The 19,850-nt window shown below is 35.2% G+C and overlaps 1 protein-coding gene across 2 annotated transcripts in view; it reads right to left on the reverse strand.

Moving 5' to 3' along the window:
- Nucleotides 1–19,850, reverse strand: part of CERT1 (ceramide transporter 1) — a 71,566-nt gene that overhangs the window by 12,522 nt on the left and 39,194 nt on the right. For both annotated transcript variants that reach the window (XM_042825824.1, XM_042825825.1), the window contains exons 4-10: nucleotides 13,781–13,888; nucleotides 12,857–12,995; nucleotides 11,941–12,024; nucleotides 6,109–6,266; nucleotides 2,751–2,843; nucleotides 1,369–1,455; nucleotides 395–487 (exon numbers count right to left, since the gene is read on the reverse strand). In XM_042825824.1, the coding sequence (XP_042681758.1) occupies nucleotides 395–487; nucleotides 1,369–1,455; nucleotides 2,751–2,843; nucleotides 6,109–6,266; nucleotides 11,941–12,024; nucleotides 12,857–12,995; nucleotides 13,781–13,888 (762 nt within the window). The remainder of the gene's footprint in view (nucleotides 1–394; nucleotides 488–1,368; nucleotides 1,456–2,750; nucleotides 2,844–6,108; nucleotides 6,267–11,940; nucleotides 12,025–12,856; nucleotides 12,996–13,780; nucleotides 13,889–19,850) is intronic.

A 19,850-nucleotide genomic window follows, 5' to 3' on the forward strand; every position in this document is an offset into this window, starting at 1 on the left:
CAGTGTAGCCATGAGAGGAGCACAGTGTTTCCAGTAACATTAAAATGAAAGTCCACTGATCCTGATCCAAGTGACTTTTAAAAATGTTTAACTAATTCAATCAATTCTGGTGAAGAAATCTTAGAAACTCAGGTTGATAGTTCGTCTGTCTCCTTTACTATTACTGATAATCTTGAAAGAAGTCAAGAGTATTCTAAATGAACACTCAGAACAGTGTTTTTTGAGCCAAGAGAAAACAGTCTTCCTCCAGTTCCAGTTGCTTTAACTGAATATGAATAAACCATGAAAAGTTACTAGAAACACAAAAGAAAATCAATCTTGCCTACCCATACAAATTGTATAGAAACATCATGTATCAGCCAATATTCTCTGGAAATTGTGAGAAGTATTTTACCTTTTGGACAAATCGATGACTCCCCACAGCAGAATATGCATCTCCAGAAGGTAAGGACGTTGGCCAGTGCAATCTGACCTTTTCACTTTGAGACTGCAACAAAATAGGCTTAATTATTGGTTGTTAGTTTCTACTAAGTGTACTATTAAAGAGAGTGAGTCATCCTCAGTCTGTGTAATGGCTACTGCATTACAGCAAGAACTAATGCCATCCCTGGCAGGCCTTAAGTTGGCATCCTGATGATCTTTTAAGTGAATGAAATATTCATTAACTTCATCTACACTTCCAGGTGTGTTTGTAGATTAAGGAAAATTAATTGGTACCACTAAGGCTGCTGCATCGATATATAATAACAGTAATAACCACTAATCAATCAAGAATAATTTTTATTTATTTATTTATTTATTACAAGAGCAGCATGGAGGCTGTTGTTCATCACTGGCAAAAACACATGCCAATGGTGGTGATTGACCATGCTGAAAAATAATGTTTTGTAGCTGAGAATTTGCTCTACCAAATAGCGCTATTGTGCTCTTTGCATTTGTTATAGTTTCCATGACTTATACTTAATGCATTCCAACCCTTATACTTAATGCATGTTATCCCTATTTGATCCTTGCTGCTGTTATAAGCAAAAGAGACTTCAGGGCAGTAATGACGTTTTGACAAATACCTGCAGTGTTTGGCATTCCTATTTGCACATGTACCTGTTACAAATAACTTTTATACAGAATTCTAAGATATGTAAGAATCAGAAATGAGAAATTCAATTAGGTTAACATTTGCACTGTAATCCACATAAGCTGTGAAATCAGCTTCTCAAATTTAGTGTTAAACAACAGTACTTAACTTTACAAATACCAAGAACTGAATTCTACTTTGAATGGTCAGGAGATGCACCCAAGGAATGAGCATAGGTCACTGAAGCTTCCCATGAAGCGCCCATCATTAACACATTTTTCAAGCATCAGTACCTGTTCTTCCATTTTATCCTGTCTGTCAAGAGCAGCTTCAACAGCATCAAAGAATTCTTCTTCATTAATCAGACTATTAGGGCCCTCCTAGAGTATAAGAAACAAGAACTAGTTTAAAACTTTGGAGACATGAAAGCTCCATTTAAATTTAATTTTAGGAGTATGTATGTATTATGTATGTAACTGACAGAATGAAATTCTTCCATATCCATAAAATATTCCATATTTTTACCAATATCATCTGAAAACACTGCTTGTTAAAGAAAGTTACTCCCTCTAACTGTAACATAGGAGTTAGTTAAACAAGGTTAAAAAACCAGGAAACTGAGGAATAGCCAACATACTTTGACATCAAATTTAAGCTTTAATGAACATATATTTTCTCTTTAAAAATGCTTACAAAATGTCAGAAAAGCAAGCATATTAACATAATTAAATTGCACAATTAGACTACTTCTGAGTATTCCAGTGCTTCAGATAAAAGTACAAGACAAAAAATACTGGGGATCGTTTACTTGAAAATTCCTCAAAGAATAACTTAACAAAAAGAAGCAGGTAGAACTGAGTACTGAAAACTCAAGTTTAAGACTTAAAATGGTAATTTAAGAAAACTAGGCTACTGTTGTTATTGTACTGTAAAATAAACAAATCTACCAAATCTCAAAAACTGAAATGGATATGAGAGAAGCAGCAGTGTTCAAATGTCTATTAAGTATCCCATATTGTTACTATTTCTCAAGTTCTGATTTTTAAGCAGAAAAAAGCATTTGATTAATGCTTGTGAAGAAGTCAAGTTCTCAAAAAAAAAAAAGATCATACAAAATGCACTACAGGTTCATTGGCTTGTATTATTTTTTGGAAGGTGGTTTGGACACTGTAGAATTTGAGTAACTACCTGAAGAGGAAGCTTCTGAAATACACAATTTAACAGCTGAAGCAGAATCCTAAATTCACTGCATTTATGATCACATTTGAAGTAACAGAGACAAGTTAAAAATTTATTTTAGTTGAACTTCAGATCTAGGACTGCCTCTGCCTTTAGAATTTCCATATTTGTATTACATACCTATACAGTTGACCCATTAGAAAGTAAAAGTGTAACTACTCCATATAAGCAGTATCAAATGTATTTAAAAAAAAATCAAAATTCACCAGAAATATCAGTAAATGAATTATCTAGACACAAGAAGGACAAGATGAAGATTGATCTTCATTAAAAAAAATTGAGGATAGACATTTGTCATCCAGCTTTCAAGTTGGAAAAACTGAGGTGGCATGAATACTCTCGCAGAAGCTGATCACCTTGATTTACACATACAATCATTTAACAAATAAACTTTCAAACTCCTGGCTTTAAAAAAAAATGTAAAGCAGAAATGTACCTCATAGTCTGGCCCTCCAAAGTGGGACTTTTTCTTCAGTTCTGTTACAGCATTTTTATATGCTTCTTCTGTTCTTCTCCTTTTTTCTGTCTCCTGCAAAATGACATGATCTTTTGATGCTGAAGGAATGAAATGGCTGATAACAATACATATGCCAATAAATAGAATGATCAGTATAGCTTAGCTTTTTTTTTTTAAAAAAACAAGATTTCCAGAGCCATCCATTTTCTCATTTTGTTTGCATGCACACAGTGTGCATTCATATATACTCTAACAAAACTTGGGAAGTTAACTACCTTGAGGAATCCCTTCCCACAGAATCTTAGAATCAAAGAATTGCTCAGGTTGGAAAAGACCTTGAAGATCATTGAGTCCAACCACAACAAAGAAGAGTGCGAGCAAAAGAATGTGTTCAGCAAAGAAAGTGTGAGCAAGTAAAGCTGAATAGGAAGGGTGATTTAGAGACCAGGGACACAAACAAGACTGATGCATTTCTTTTTTTCTTTTTTCTTTTTTTTTAAATAAGTCATGTGCAAGAAACTACTAGATCAGCAACCAAAAATTAAATATAACTATAAATGGTTCATTGAGGTCAGACCTGCTAAGTGACTGTTTGAACTGCTCAACACCGTTGCTCAGGCAGTGATGACAAAGGATGAAGGGTAAAACTGTTAAAATGCTAACTCGTTGAATATAGTGATACACTAATGAGTCACTGCATGTAAGTTTCTATCTGTAGTTAGTTGGCATAGGATCCAAGTGAGTCATTTCATGAATTCCACGCAGACTAACAACTCAACATCATTCTCTCATAATAGGTGTATGACTGTATTAAAGCCACTAATTATATCTACATTACATATTTTGAATAAAGATGCAGTGATGCTGGAATCAAATTAAGCCTAGCATTTCCTCTGCAAATTTTATCCTTTAAAATATATGAGAAAGTAGGCTGAACTTCATTATCTCACAATATTTACTTCCGTCTGAGAAGACATTCATCTGATGATAATGCAATGCTTTTAAATCAGATCCATAGCTGTAGAAGACACTTCTACAACCTATGTTGAGCTCAACATAGCCACTGGCTATGTTGAGCCAATGTAGTGAAAAGACAATTCTTGTGTAGATATAAAGACATTTCCAACAGAGAGGATGCAGGGGGCCCTCTATGGGAGGAAGTCAGGGCTCATGTCAGGCACTGCCAGGTCCAGACAGCTCCAAAACAGACTCACTGCAGGACGTAGTTAAGCCTACCAGCCATATAAGTGACAATTCTGGGGAAAAAAAAAAAACAAAAAAACACAACAAAAAACAAACAAAAAGACCACAAAAAAAAAACAAAAAAAAACAAAAAAAAACAACCCACAAAAAAAACCACAAAACAAAACAACAACAACCAAACAAAAAATACCTACACTGGGAGAGAGAAGGAGGGAACAAAAAGAAAGAAACAGCAGAGGGAATGTCAAGGCCAGGGGAGGAGGTGGTGATTGATGGCAGACCACATATCCATACTGCAGCTCATAGAGGACCTCCACACACTGGAGCTGATAGATGTTAAGAAACTGTGGCCTACGGAAAGCCCACGCTGGTGCAGATCATTCCTGACAGGAACAGTGGCCCATGAATGACTCTACTCTAGACCATATTTCCAGTATTTCCACATTACTCAGGACCAACAAGCTTACTAAAGCAAAGAACCTTAAAATCTCCAAGTTTTTGAGAAGCCTTTCCTATTTAATTTCTGGAAAACCAAGTTCAGACAAGATCATGATCCCCTTTCGAATGTATTTACTCATGGTATGTGAGCTAATCTGCATATGGCATACCAGTAACAAGAGAACTGAAGGGAAATTCAGTTTTCTTAACTATTTGCAGCTAAAAAAGTACTTTAAAATTAGTCTAGTGACTAATAACTGATCTAAACTGTCTTCTATATTAACATATTATTCCATATCAAAATACACAAAACTTTGGACAAGAGAAATTAATTTCATCCACGCTCTGAGAAAATTCTGATTAAGTCTGTCTTCTCAGTCAAGAGAAAAAAGTTGTCAGGGGACCACCAAGGAGACATCAAGAAAACAGATCCAGACTTTTGTACAAGGATGAAAAAAACTAAAATAATAAATAATACTAAAATATTTCTGATTGGATATAGACAAGGACTTTCACTATAGCATATTAAATTTCCCTGTAATGACAGGTGTACAGAACAGAAAGTTTTGCAGTCTCCATCTTTGAAGACTTGAAACCGGATGTAATAAAGCCCTGAACACTCCACTTCAAACTCCCCTTGCTTTGGGCAGGAGGTTGGACTAGAGATCTACCAAGGTCTCTTCCAATCTGAGTTATTCTGTGATTCTATTAATGAATTTCAAGTATTGGATGTGCTCCAATTCCACCAACTACTTAGAGGAATCAGAACCAAATTAAGCATTGTCTGAAGTATCAAAACAGCTAGATAAGCCCTTAGCTTTGACATAAAGACAAAGAACAGCTAAAGACAAGTGCAAGGACTAAAATGCGGATATATTTTATCTGAATGCCTTTGTTATTTGAATCATGTACTGCTAAAATATATATAGTAAGATTTGATGTTATAGTTGCCATGTGTAAACATGTTAAATTAAAAAACAAGAAACAACAATGGTATAGAACATCAGGCAATAATGGCAGGCTGACAAGATTGTAGGAGACAAAGCCTGAAATACATCCCAGACACACTTTCAACACATCTTATCTGAAGAAGAGATTGTGCATTTTGAGTTGCTATAACGGTGGCACAGGATTACTGCGAACTATTATTGTCACGAGAAAAACAGATAACACCACTAACTAAAAAAATTAATCAACTACTTTAAGTCATGTTTTCCACTCATCTCTTAAAAGTGAAATAAATGATGATCCCTTTAAAGAGACCTTTACAGTTAAACCTTTAAAGAATAGGTTGTTCTCAGCACTGTTACCATTTCACAATTAAGCATTCTGGATTTGCACATCGTTCTGGATAGTGCGTGGATATTCAGGTCTCCTTTAGAAGACTGCAAGTAATAATGTATTATATTAATGCTGTCAGGTTCTCTTCGGATTTTAAAAAACAATGTAGGAATCCTAGTTAACAAGGGCTGCAAAAAGGAAGTCTATGATGAGTGCTACTATATCAGCAACAGTCAAGATGAGGCTTTAACATTTTGCAGGACTAATAAATAATGAAAACACCTAAAATTAGTAAGTGCTGTACATAAAATTACAAATAATGCCTGGACTAAGAAGGTTAAAAACAGTTGTTGAAATTTCAAGCTGAATAAACTACTTTTTTTTGTAAACCAAAGTGAAAGGAAAACAACCTTACCTTATCTAGCCTTTTTTGCCAGCTTTCTTCACGTTTTACCATTAGTTCAATACAGTGAGATAGCGTAGCAAGGATTCCAGCAGTAGTTGCCTTGAATGTTATAGCTTCTCCTTTAAAGTCTATGCCATTAATTCCTTTGGGTGTCACGTGTGGAAATACTGAAAACAAACATAAACCATTCACTGACAGCTGCCTTTAATTCAAGTGAGTATCTTAATAGCATGGTTTATATTACAATTGTTTGAATATACTGCCTGGAAAGTTGATTTCGAAACACAAATCAAAATGTGCTAATCATTTGCAGCTATCCACAGGATAAGAAAAGAGATTCAAAAGGAAGAATGCATCCCTTCAGCTTCATCTTGCTATACTCTATTTCCAGTCAGCTTGTAATGCTGTATTACTCTGCGCTCTGCAAATCATGTAGGTGGAGGGAGTGGTAATACTTCGTAACAATAGCATTTTGAGAGCATGAAGTGAGGCCTAAGACAGAGAAACCTCAACATACCTAATTCAGTACTGAGAAAGGAAAAATTAAAAAATGCAATCAAAGCCAAAATGTCATACGCAAAGTTGCTCTAAGCTGGCAATTACAGATTTTAAATCCACAAAGTAAAAATATATGATACATATAAAAGTATGAAATGTGTGGAATTATCCAAGTATTATGAGTATTGCAATTCCAACAACTACTTCATGCTGTCAACCAAGCCATCTGTTGCTAAGGCTATTTAAATCACTTAAAATATGTGACAAAAAAATACCTATTATATGTCAAACTTACATATAGGTTGACAGAATAACAAATCAAACACCACACATTAGTGCCATAAAGTATTAGCAAGCAGAAGTAAAACCCTGTCGAAGATTGAGCTCAACAAGCTCAAGTACTTCCTGCTATGCCATGGTTAAAGCTAGTGACTTGTCACCCAGCTGGATAATGCATTTTTATTTAATTTTTCTTTGGTTTGTCAGCGTGCCACTGTTATGGTTTAAAAAGCTGAAATAAATATTTATTTTAAGTTTATCCAATAACTGCCTGCATGGGCAAAGCAAAACTTTCAAGAAGCTCTGTTTTTACAGGGAAGAGAAATGTAATTGCTGTCCTCTGATGGTAGAACACAGAGCAAACATCACATGGTCTTAAGCAGTGGGGTAAGCCTCCAGAGGCTTTATACGCTCTTCTTTCACAAGCAATCAAACTATTTTTATTTCAAATACATGATTACAGACCATACAGTTCTTCAAATTCCCCAGTAAGCATACATGGTATGGTAAAACACAGATCTTTTTTTATTCCATATTAACGAAGAATACTCCCTAACAGATGAAGATGATAGGGGGCTGGAAAAAAAAAGAAAAAAAATTATGTTTCAGAAATAATAACGAGCAAACGAGATCTCCCTCCCCCTAACAGCTGCAGAGGGAACACGGAGGAGGCTGAGACTGAAAGTGGTATAAGCTGGCAAAGAGGCAATGCAGTGGATTCACTGTGAATAATGAAAACTAAACAACAGCTTCACATAAAAACTGCATTTTTCTTTGAGAACTGTAATACCACTAATTTGTCCTGTTGGTGTACAGCACGTTCACCTGCAGGCTTACCAGCAGAGCTGTGCTGCTTTATAGACAAGTTTTTTTCTTCAGTACATAATACTGCTAGACATAACACTGCTGAAGAAACATCCATCAGCTGCAATGTAGAAAATTCATTTCACAAATTTCTGCTGCAGTTTGTTAGGGTAATGCAGCAACAAAGACTCATTCTTGAAAAAAGTCAACGTTCATTGAGTCTGAGCTACAACTCATTAATACTTTGATATGGTTTTGGATACCATGTATTTTAAGTCCTTATTCAGTGACTAGTCTCAAAGCAGGAGTGATATGGACCACTATACAAAACACTGGACAAAAATGAACCTGCCAATGCTTATTTCTTTGAGGCGAGGATCTGCAAAGAATGCTGCAAAGCTTTATTTCTTTGAGGAAGGAATCACTCAAGAGGTTCTTTACTGTGTACAGGGGTACTCCTCAGGAGACTTTTTTCTTCCCAAAGCATGTCTGAAGATGACCACAAGCCCCAGCTCAGAAACAGTCAATCTTCAGAATATTAACAATATTTGTCAGATTTTCTATCCGGAGAAGCCGAACATCCTTCTGATTACTTCTCTACACTTCTTTTCTACATAAACTACAGGATCTAGCGTTTCAACCTGAATTCTTCCATCAGGACATCTACAGGTTCAAGTGCAAGGATAATAGTAAAAGTTTTCTTGTTGGAGCTGCTCTTCTAGCTTTCTAATCAAGCTGTAGTCAACTGAAAAAAGCTCTGCAATGATTTTTTGCCTACTTTAAATTCAATTTCAACATCTTGAGTCAAGTGATTCCTTTTTAATTATCCTGTCTCTTAAGCATTTTGCTTTACTTCTGAATCATTTTCTCCTTCCTTTCATGATAATGATTTTTTTTTTTTTAATACCATGCTCTTTAGTTGTTCTGCACCTCTACACTTTTAAGATTAATCAGTTTTTACATCTTGTTCCTAAGATATGCTTTCAACCCTTCCCCAGAAGTCTAAAACATAACCTGTTTGGTAAAATCCATTTTCCAGTGAAATGGAAGATTATTTTTAGATGACAGTAAGTACAAAAATAAAGTTACTTTTTCTCTTCCATTTTATGCCACTTCTGCAACTTATACCACTATACTAATTCTACATAAAAAAGAAATGGGTGGGAGTATTACCCACTTATTAAGTGATACCTATTGTTGATCTTCTGTGGATGGCAGAAGGATTAATAGGATTAGTTTTCCTCTAAGAATAACCTCACTATTTCAGCAATGCGGGTGAATACTCTTCTTGCATTTGAAGAACAAAAATTCACCACAAATCCCACTGTATTTTATCCAGATTATTTCCTTTATCTATGTAGTTCTAACTTCTGTCTCTGCAGATGTTCCCACAATAGGTTTCACCCACTCTCATTTAAATTAAGCCCAAATCCACTCATTTTCCCAAGCAGATAGATGGGAACACTTCCCAATCAAGACTCTCACATTCCTAGACTGCAAGATTCCAACTGGTAAACACAGCAGTCAGGCACTCCCTCAGTGCCTCGATACAAACCACCACTGTTTCAGTTACCAGATTTTCCAACTGGGAAGCGAACAATAGATTTGAACACCTTCATCGCAAAGAAACAACGAAAAAAAAACTTCCCTATCCAAACACGGTATCTTCAGCAGCAGGATAGGAATCTCTACAGTCATGCTTTCTCCTCCCTACTCAGGAAAGGTGCAGAATGGAAATTTCAAAAGACAATGAGAACACGGTTCCTTAAACAAATTATAAATGTAATGGTTTGAGCACAAAATACTAGAAACCTATGTGAAGACAGAAGTTGGATTTGATCCCCGTGGGTCCCTTTCAACCCAGGATATTCTAAAGACGGCTTGAAATTTTTAATGCATTTACTCCTTATAAATCAAACAGGTATTGAAAAAAATAGGATGAAAATCAGTTGTTAACAGAATTGATGGAAAGTAAATGTAACAGAAACAGGAATCATAAAACATATAATTAGAAGTTCTGCAAAAAGCAAACGGTTGCAGAAATAGTGACCTACAGTAAATGAGTTTATATATAAAGGTATCCATCCAGGATACCCAACAATTTCTTAGCAGAGAAATTCCTGAATACTTGATAAAGATTTTTTTTTCCCAAGGTGAATATAAGTACATTACTTCAAATTCCTCTTAAACAATGATAAAAAAAAGGACATAACTTTCCTTTTAAAACTTGAAACGTGATCTGATGTACCAAAAATACATACTTTCCAAATGAAATTTTACATATTAGGTGTGCATACATGGGATACATATCAGAGTAATACAGATATGAAAAAATGTTCTAAAGGTAAATTAAGCTAAAACTCCTACACCATCCTACAAAAAGTTTGACAGATACCTCTTCCAAAATGAATCACGCCATGTAATTAAGTACTCACTAATGTTTAAAAAAAACTTCTCACTTTTTCTGGAATTTGTTCTAATGATTTAGACGTACTCAAAAATGTGGACTGTTTATATAGAGTTGATGAAACTGCTAGACTTGCCTACAGGTCAATATTGCTTATATTTACTGGCAAGAAGCACAAAAGATTTATTCAAGAATTTCAAAGTTACACTCTACTTAACCTCTGATGCCAGCATATAATTAATCCTTAGCGGGGGAAGCACTTCATATCACTGAAAAATCTGTTCATATTATTAATTCTGGAAGTATGTTTAAAGTGCATTCCATTTTCTCTGTTTCTCATTCCTCATTACCTCTCTTTCTCATCCCTTATTACATTACATGTTAGTGATATTCTAGAAAGAGGAACTGCACAGTGTCTGGCTTGGATGGAGTTAACTTTCCCCACAGCAGCCCATACAATAGTGTGCTTTCTGCCTGTAGCTAGAATGCACTGACTATGACTGAGCAGTATGCAGGCTGCTTTTCCAGCCCCTCAAAGTCAGTAGGCTGGGACAGAACTGGGACAGATGGTCCAAACTGATGGTATAGAATATCCCCTTTGGTATGACATCAAAATCAGAAATAAAGTTGGAAAAGGGGAAGGACCAGGGGAGGCTATCCGTATGAAAGCATCTGTCTTCCCATGTAACTGCTACGTGTATCAAGTCCTTGCTTCCTAAGGCATGGCTGGCTATAAGCTTCCATGCTTATAGGAAATAAGCGATTCCTCCTTTTGCTTCTGCAAGGCTTTTGCTTGTTTTATTTTTCCTTTCATTAAACTGCTCCTTAACTCAACCCATGAGCTTGCATTCACTACATTTAGTTCCTGTTCTTTTGAGAAGGAGTGAAAGAGCAGTGTGACGGAGCTACTGGAGTTTACTAGTGTGAAAACATCACAAATACTCAAATACAAAGAAAGCTGCAAGACATAGGAAGGACAGCTAATTATAAAGAAAACAGTAGACACAAAAAAGGCTTATTTTGCCCACATATTTTCAATTCCTTTATAAACGTGTTTAAAAAAAAAAACAACACTTAAGTACTTTCTTTTAAAAGATTCCACCTGTTTTGAAAGAGAGCTAGCATAATTTAAAAACTCTGTGAACCAAGATCTAGTAAATACCTAAACCATCAGCATCTAGTGAAAAAAAAGCTGAGAAAGTATAGAAAGAAAGCAAAAAGTTTTTGAACACATATACAACTTCTGGCAGGCCAGCTGTATGAAGATTTTTCAAAAAGGAGGACCTGCTTTGAGTTGGTAAGTGGGTCCATTCACTGCATGGACAGGGAAAGATGACTATAATTAGATCATTTCAGCTAAGAATTAAAAAAAAAAAAAAATAAATCAAGATTTTGTTCATCCTATTATTGAAAAATACAGTTAAAAAGTGGTGAAATTATGAGGAGTAACAACACTGACTTAGTCATAATGCAGCCACAGTAGTTGTAAAAAATATACAAGTTGACAACAGTAACAAGAACAAAGAATGATTATCTATTACAACTCTCAGTTCCCAATATTTTGACGACACAGCTGTTCCAGCAGAATTCTGTGGAAATGACTTCGAACACAACTGGAACTATCAGCTTGACAACCTTCCATTAATACCTGTGTGAATTAAATTAAACTTAACTCATGACAATCATAAAAAAAATCTAACAAATGATAATTTTAAAATGAACAAGAATTTCCTGTAACAAATTTGAAATGCCATTCCTATAGCTTTCCTCTCAGACAAAAGCATAAATATCAGTCATATAAGGCTTATCATACTATTCAAGTTCAATTTCCAGTGAAGTTTAGACATACTTACATTTTTCCCTACTGCTGTTACTGTTATGTAAAAAATCCCCATCAGAACGCACTGTAGGGAAATCATCTTCATCATCTTCTACCACTGAATTAGGAAGAGAAAGGTAGTATGTCAAGGAAGGAAGAAAGCTGTTCTAATTCTTCGGTGCATAAGAAGAAACAAGGAGCATTTGCACAGCTAAGCAGCGCAAGATATTTTTTCTATAATAAAAAAAAAGTCATGATCCTCCTGTCTTTTTTTTTTTAATCCCCATCAGAACCACAACGTAACTGTAAGAAACAATTATGATATTTTTGGTCAGTGTCCAAATGAAGGTTCTTGTATAATTGATTACACGAAAGAACCACAATTCAGCTCTTCTATGCTAGCAAAAAAGTGGGATTGTCTGTATCTATCATTTTCTCACTAAAAAAAGTTTCAGGACTTTTTATAGTGAGAGATAACCCAAAAATAAATATAAACGCCCCAAGAAACATGTATGAATTTGAAAACAAGCTGCACTCTGAGAAAAACTATTCAGATACACAGATATCCTCATCTGGGTCTATTATTGCAAGTGCACACTCAAGTTGAACAGTATTCTACCCTCAGCCAATACACCTCTGAAGAATACAATATGGCAACAGCTTTGCTTTTATGTAAGAACATACTGTTCCTATCAAACTAAAACTCAAATGTTTTTTCCAAAGTAATGGTAAGAAATGCAGTTGTAAATTAACTTGATTACATCAAGTGCTAAAAAGATTTTTTTTTTTTTTTTCCAATGAGGTTGTTAGCTACAGAGCAAAGCTAAGCAGTTTTTAAAAGGAATCCAACTACTGCAGTGCAAATACTTGAAATTATTTACACAGAAACATTCCTTACAGCATAGAAATTTAGATTTTAAGGAGGTCAGTGTTTCCAATAACAATTTTACCTTTATCCCTCTGGAGTTCATCTTTGGAAACTGCATCTGCACAAGCATCAAAATATTTCTGTAAAGTATCAACTTGTCTACACAAGATGTCTCTAAAGGTTTCCATTTCTGCAAGCTTCTCACGTAAGCTATGGCCCTTCTGAAAATACAAGAGAAAAACACTTCTAATGCTTCTAAATATTCTACAGTAGTTCAATGAAAGAAAGAATTTCTGCAGCCACAACAAAGGTACACTGATGATCTTTCAGGTATCAATTGCTAAAAAACACTGTTAATGTTCAAAGAACATGATTGTAAGAATCTATACACAAGTGTTCCTTTCTCATTTTTTTCGCTGGTCTCAACTTTTCCTCTCTGTTGCACTTGCCACATCAGAGCATTCAAAAAAGCTTACTAACAAAAGCTTTGCTTAATCCCAGGTTTGCAGCTATTTGCCTGAAAACAGTCAGCTCTAGTTTTCGTACTGATCTAGACACACCTTTCTAGTGTTGCTCCTCTTCTGCTCCTACAAGAAGCAACGCTTACTCGAATAGAAATGTTAAACATTTTAGACTCTAGAAATGAGAAAAGTCATTTGTCAACTGGTATTAATAATCAAACCTGTTAAATCACAGAACCAGCATATCCTTTAATTAGAAGCCCTTGTATGCTCAGGAATACACTGGGAAAGGCTAAATTCTCCTAACAGGTTTGATTTCTCTTGCCATCAGAAGATACTGTAATTTAAAATGGACAACTGCTTAAAGGCATGTTAAAGCTTCCTGTACAATATATTCTTTATTACATGCAGAATTACATAGTAAACCAAAAAGTTGGTACTCTTTCCTCTTGCTGTGTGAGCGAACCTTCACATAATATATCCTTTTCTCATTTGCTTAAGTATCTTTTTTACACATCCATATTAAGAGAACATTATTCACTAACCTTGAACGAAGAGGTGGATGTTGCAGAATATCCACTTGCTCCAGAAACAAGAGACACCATGGAGCCATGGCGGCGTAAACTTGATTCTGATCCATAGCCAGATTCAGTCTGAAAAATACAAACCGCACAAAAAACACAGGGAGGTTTTAAATATGAGAAGAAGCCGTAAAAGCAATTAACATCACTTCCTCTAAAACCTTGTTTCTTGTCACTATGTATTAGAAGCTTAACTCAAATTGTGCCTGCAAGCTCAAGATGTTGATTTAATATCTATGAAGTTAATACAAATCTATGTTTTGTTATCATAATGATGTGGAAAAACAGTAGCTACATACAACCTGTTATGCATCCCCCAAAAGTCCAAAAACCCATGTATTTAAGGGTATAAAAATTGGAAACTTTCAATTACTTTGGTATCTGTGATCTCCCATAAGCAATTTTCACACAACATTCACAAAATGTACAGTACTCTACAATTATACAGAGTTCAGATGGCTCAGTATGAAGACAACCCACAGTCTCAGTAAACCTTTCCCACTACTGAAACAGTGATTTTATTTTTAAAAGCAAAAAAAATTAGCAGAGATCAGAGAAAAGCAGATAATAACTGCCAACAATTTTTCTTGTTCCAGATTTTCTCAGCAATATTCTTTGTATAAAACTCAAATTAATTGAAAAAGAGCATCTGCATAACAAAAGGCAGAAGACAATAAGATTTAAATAGTTGAATATTACAGAAAACAAAGACTATATCTTGAATAAAAAAGCACGAAAACACAATAAAAATATTAAGTTTCATGAATTTCTTTACAGATAAAACTGCAAGCGCAGATATTGAGGAACTGAAGGAAAAATGCTTCTCCATGAATTCATGTAAATAGTCAGAAAAACATGAATGTATGAAAGAAACAAAGTGTTCAGATTAATACTTGAAATGCCACCAATCGGTGAATTTGATCAAATACACAGTGACAACATTGCAAAGGATCTTTGGCAGGAAAAAGAAATGCTGCAGCACAGAAATCCTGAAGGGGCAGGGAGATGATGAGGGTGATACAGAATGAGTAATAAGGAACCACAGGCAGCAATAAAGTTCTTAGCTGTTACTGGAAAAACTAGAACCTGCTTTGGAAAGTGAGGTAAGTGTTGATAAATAAATCAAATGAACTTACAGAGTTTTTAAAATGGGGAGTAATGAAAAAATGTTCGAAGTGCTGTTTGAAACAGGAGTATTTGCACGATGTTTGAGTTACAAAGGAACAGAGTCAGAAAAACTCCATTTTGTCAAAATGAAGGTAAGGCTGAAGAGTTGTTAACACAGTACTGAATGAACACGAGTGAATGAGATTATTCAGAAAAAAAACAAGAAGGAGTCTATTTGGCCTGTCTGAAGAATAAGGTCAAAGACAAAAAAAAGAATTGAGGAAAAGAATAAACTTCTAAAAAAAACCCCAAAAAACAGAATGGATTATCAAAAGCAGAAAAGAAGTTGAAAAAAATGTGACCAAGAAAGACAAGTGTAGTTAGAAATGACTAGTCTAGAAGTCCAGTCTGAAAGAATCTTAAATGATTGATTTACATAACACAACAACAACAAAAGAGGCATTTGTAAATTTGAAAGATTTTATATGGCATGTCTTTAAGTTTGTTGCTTTAATTCACAAGAAGTAGAGAAATATAATAATCTATTTGACACGGAAGTTTATGTTCAATGACAGTTTAGAGCGAAAGGACAGAATGCAAGAAGCAGTTTCCTTAACTCAAACTTTAAGGATGTTTACATCATTTAGTCATTTCTTATGAACCACAACTTTAAAGCTATTTTACAGTAAGAAAGGTCCTAGGAAAATAGCTATAAAAGAGCTAAAGGCTCCACTTTTCAGAACTGACTAGTTGTTTCAGATCATGTCTTTAAGGTATCTGTTGGATACAGCGGTGAGCTTTTTTTTCACCCCCTCATTTAAAGATACCAATTGAAATTGAAGTAATAAGGGGCTTTGATAATACATTTGGGATAATGAACGGCATTTTGAATTGCAATGCTCTTAGTGTTACAGTACAAAACTTACAGCTTCGACCACTGGATTTTAGGTAACCAAATTCTAAAGCTTTGATCAGTTTTCTTAAAATATTCAAGTAAGAGTTTGTGGCTTTTTTTTTTTTAAATGGACTTTGAGTCCTTCAAGGATGACAAGTGAAATCAAAGCAGGCAAGATAATAAAAAATATTTGAAAGTACAATTAAGAGTTTTCGGCATACAATACTATCTCACCTCAGAAGTGTTTAAGAAGCATCAACTATAAATCATAAAATATTTCTTTTAACATTTCCTTTAAATGCAAATCTAAACAAAACTAAACGTTCCAGTGTCAACTTCACTGTTTACTTAATCATACACTACAAATATTAAGATGATTAAAATGTAGCAAAAAATATCCAATGTATTGCAGCCAGGATTTTAATGATGAAGAGCAGACGTATTCTGATGTTTTCTCTTTCAAGTGAGAAAGGCACATGTGTGAAAAAATGAGAGATTTAATTTTAGTAAGTGAATTTTTATAACGTCCATACCTGAAGAATTAATTGAGGTCCATTTTAACAGTACTTCTATAGACCTTAGAAAATAAATCCCGGAAGTAGAAAACCTTGTGACTTACACTGGCTTTAAATCTTTTCTTCTAACATTACCCTTATATTAATGTCCATTTGAATTAATTCACAAAATAAAAGCTGAGTGGAAAAAAAGAAAACTAACTCCAACATGCCTAATTATTCAAGCTTGATTTTTTAAAAAGACATCTTCTCAGCAGTACATTTGACAATCATCTGTGCTTATAACTAAGCAGTTTATTGATTTATCAGTATTTAACACAAGGCAGCAATCTATAAGCTTGCAAACCATGCAAACTCAAAGCTGTAACACAAAAAAGCATTTAGACAGCTCTAGCTCTTTGCAACCAAGAAGCAAGCACACTGAATAGCACAACATGAATCTGAAATCTCTGCATTTATAGATGGCATTCACAAAACTAAAATATTTTATTATGTTTTAATAAATGAAGGGAAAGAAAAATCAAGACTAAGAATAGTTATTCATAAGGAGAAAGAGAAAATAAGTATTGCTTTATCACTGATGCAGAAACAAGTCATCCAGCTCACAGCAGGCACATGCGAGCAGATTAACACAAACAATGAAAGCATGCACCATGCAAAGCCCCACCATTCTACTACCGCAACATCTAAACGAGAGCAGGTCACTGCCGCATTTATGTCTTGCAAAGCAGAACATCATTAACTATTCACTGCAGAAATACACAATTACATTGAGAAGAGGAATCTTGACACAAGCTTCTTCTGTTCACGCAATTTTTAATTTCCCAGAGTAAAAAATCAGAAAAATGAGTAGAGTCCATACAATAGTACTAAGAGTCTCTGTTTGAAAACAAAAATAACTCAGAGAAATAGTACTGATTCATAGCACCAAACGCTACGGCGAAATTACCATGCTCAGTTTACAGATGCAGTTCTTTGGAATTCCATGCATGCATCATAGATTTAGATGCACTAAAACTGGCATTTGTAAGTACAGCAACAGCTTTGGCTTTCTAAGATGCTGCACAAAATCCAGTAATCCTTCCAAAATGTTTTTGCATTATGACAGGCGAGAGGAAAGAGTCACATTAACCAGAGCTTCATGTGATTCTTTACCGGAGCAGGAGCTGCTATGAGCAACAAAGCAAGGCATCAGAAGTGCTGTTTTCAGTAAAACTGTTAAGTATTCACAGAATCATATTGTAGATTTCCATTCTAGCTCACACTGATCCGCAGGTTAAGGGTTTCCTAAAGTGGGTCAGTAATCCTCTGGAATAAAGCACAGACTTGCAGAAAAGCTCCTCCACTTAAAGATCAAATAAAGCAAATTAAGGTCCCACGTCTTGAAGAATTATTTTGATCATGCCTTTTTTAATACACGTGAACTGCTTCACTGTATATTTGTCCACAAAGGCAGTTATTTTCAGCTACCATCATAAATTATTTAATATTTTACATAACGCACGCAGCTCCTCCCTCTGAGACATAAGACTCAGCCTAGGAGGTGATGAAACAGACATTAAGATATAGCAACCGTAATCATCTTTTCTGCAGTATTTTTGAAAAAATACCACTGAAACATTTAAAAGATAATGCCACAGTAACTAAAAAAAAAAAATGTCTGCAAGAAAACGAGAAATGTGAAAGAGCTGGAAGATAATATGAAGGATTTGGCATAGACTAAGCAGAACAGGTCTTCTGTCAAACACGCATGATCCAAGGGTGATTTTCCAACTAACTGAATATTTCAGCACGTACTTAAAGAAAGAAATGGCACTGCTAACATGACCCAAGGAAAGAGTGCTTAAGAACTAAAGGCACTTTGGGACGCATTTCTGTATATGGAAGTTGAAACAACAATTAACACACATCTGCTTTATGAATTGTTTTACAGGCTCTGGCAATGGAAATTTAAGGTACTGAAAGCCGGGTGGCTATTAGTCAGCAGGAAGACAAAGACAGGAATGTCATAATCCAGGTCACAGCAGTTTACAGCCCTCCTGAACACAGTGCAGTAGACTATTAAGAAAGGTTAAAAAGCAGAAAATGTTCCAAAGTGAACTTTCTTCACACGTGCAAAAACAGGAAAAGAAATATAGACTTTCTGCTCTTAACAGTGATAAACACCACAATTCTAAATAAGCATCTTAAATGCCCAAGACCAATAGAAATTCTGAGTTGGAGAATACGTATAAAAAGGAAACTGATAAAAATAGACACTATAGCTATAGTACAGCGTTGAGATTATGGTAAACATTGTAACAGCCTGCTTAGTCTAACTAGCAACATCTTTTGGGTCATTGCTACTCAAACTGTATAGTTTTGGTAAGTCACTGCATGCTTTCATGAACAATGGGCATCTTTAGCAGCAGCAAAAGCTATACTGATGTAAAAGTTAATAAGTCCTGGAACCACAAACTATCGCAGGTTTGAAAATATAAGGCTGACAAAGAGGCAATCAAAGGCAAATAATTTGACTTCAACAAGTCTTTATCCATGTAGTTCACATCCCTGTTTAATTACATGGATGTATACTGCTTTTCCATTAGGTTTTTTAACTGCTATTTTGCACTTGAAGCCAATTCACTAAATATTATTCAGCAGCTTTAAAGGCTGAAATTCCAGATCAGATTAACAGGGTGGAACGCGTGATCCAAGCAGATAAGAACAGGCAGGATGCAGAGGAGACAACATCATGGAGTCTACAGAGTGTGAGCAACAGAAAGACTTGCTTCTCAGATCTAGGATCACTGAAGAAGAGCATGACCTCCCTGAGCTAAAGAGTCAAAGACCAAGCTGACAGTAACTGCTTCCCCTTATTTGCTGACTTAGAAGTAAAATTAATGCATCTTGTACTGCTGGGCCACCAGGTTATATGAAGAAAGGGCAAGAATGACATTTGCCTCTCTTGTGAATCTGGGCTATCAGGAAATAGACAAGATTTGCAGAGCTAAACAAGAACCAGCCATCTCTGTTCTGTTATTAAGCGCTGCCATAAAAAGCACTGATGCTCTGGTTTAGGTTCCCAATATGCAGGAGAACATTTTTGGACTTGCTTTAAGACTTTGAAAGGCAGCTTTCTCTCTGCCAAGTGGGTGACATCTCTTTGTGCTATGCTGAGACATAGCTTGGAGTAACCTGGCCAATACTGATAGGTGAGAACCACTTAGTGTCCTGACAGGATCTACAGACATCTCAAAAAGCCTTACAGAAATACTGAACAAATGTACAGATATGCATAAAGCTCATCATGCTAATCAATAAGCAGATATGCTATTAAACCCTTCTGGAAAAACAAAAATATCATTTATTCTGTTACTCATCTTCTTCAGCTGCCACTGCCACAGACAAAAACAGATCTATTTTCCTTCTATTCTCTTTTCAATCACCTAGATATCAGAATAAAAATCTCTATTAAATGCTTGGCATACTCTAGAGCATGTAGAAAGTAGCAGATACTTGAAGAAGAACTGGTAAA

This window comes from Centrocercus urophasianus, unplaced genomic scaffold (assembly GCF_019232065.1).
Source record: "Centrocercus urophasianus isolate 14NV4802_14NV808 unplaced genomic scaffold, USGS_Curo_1.0 seq_25, whole genome shotgun sequence".
Classification (NCBI taxonomy): Eukaryota; Metazoa; Chordata; class Aves; order Galliformes; family Phasianidae; genus Centrocercus; species Centrocercus urophasianus.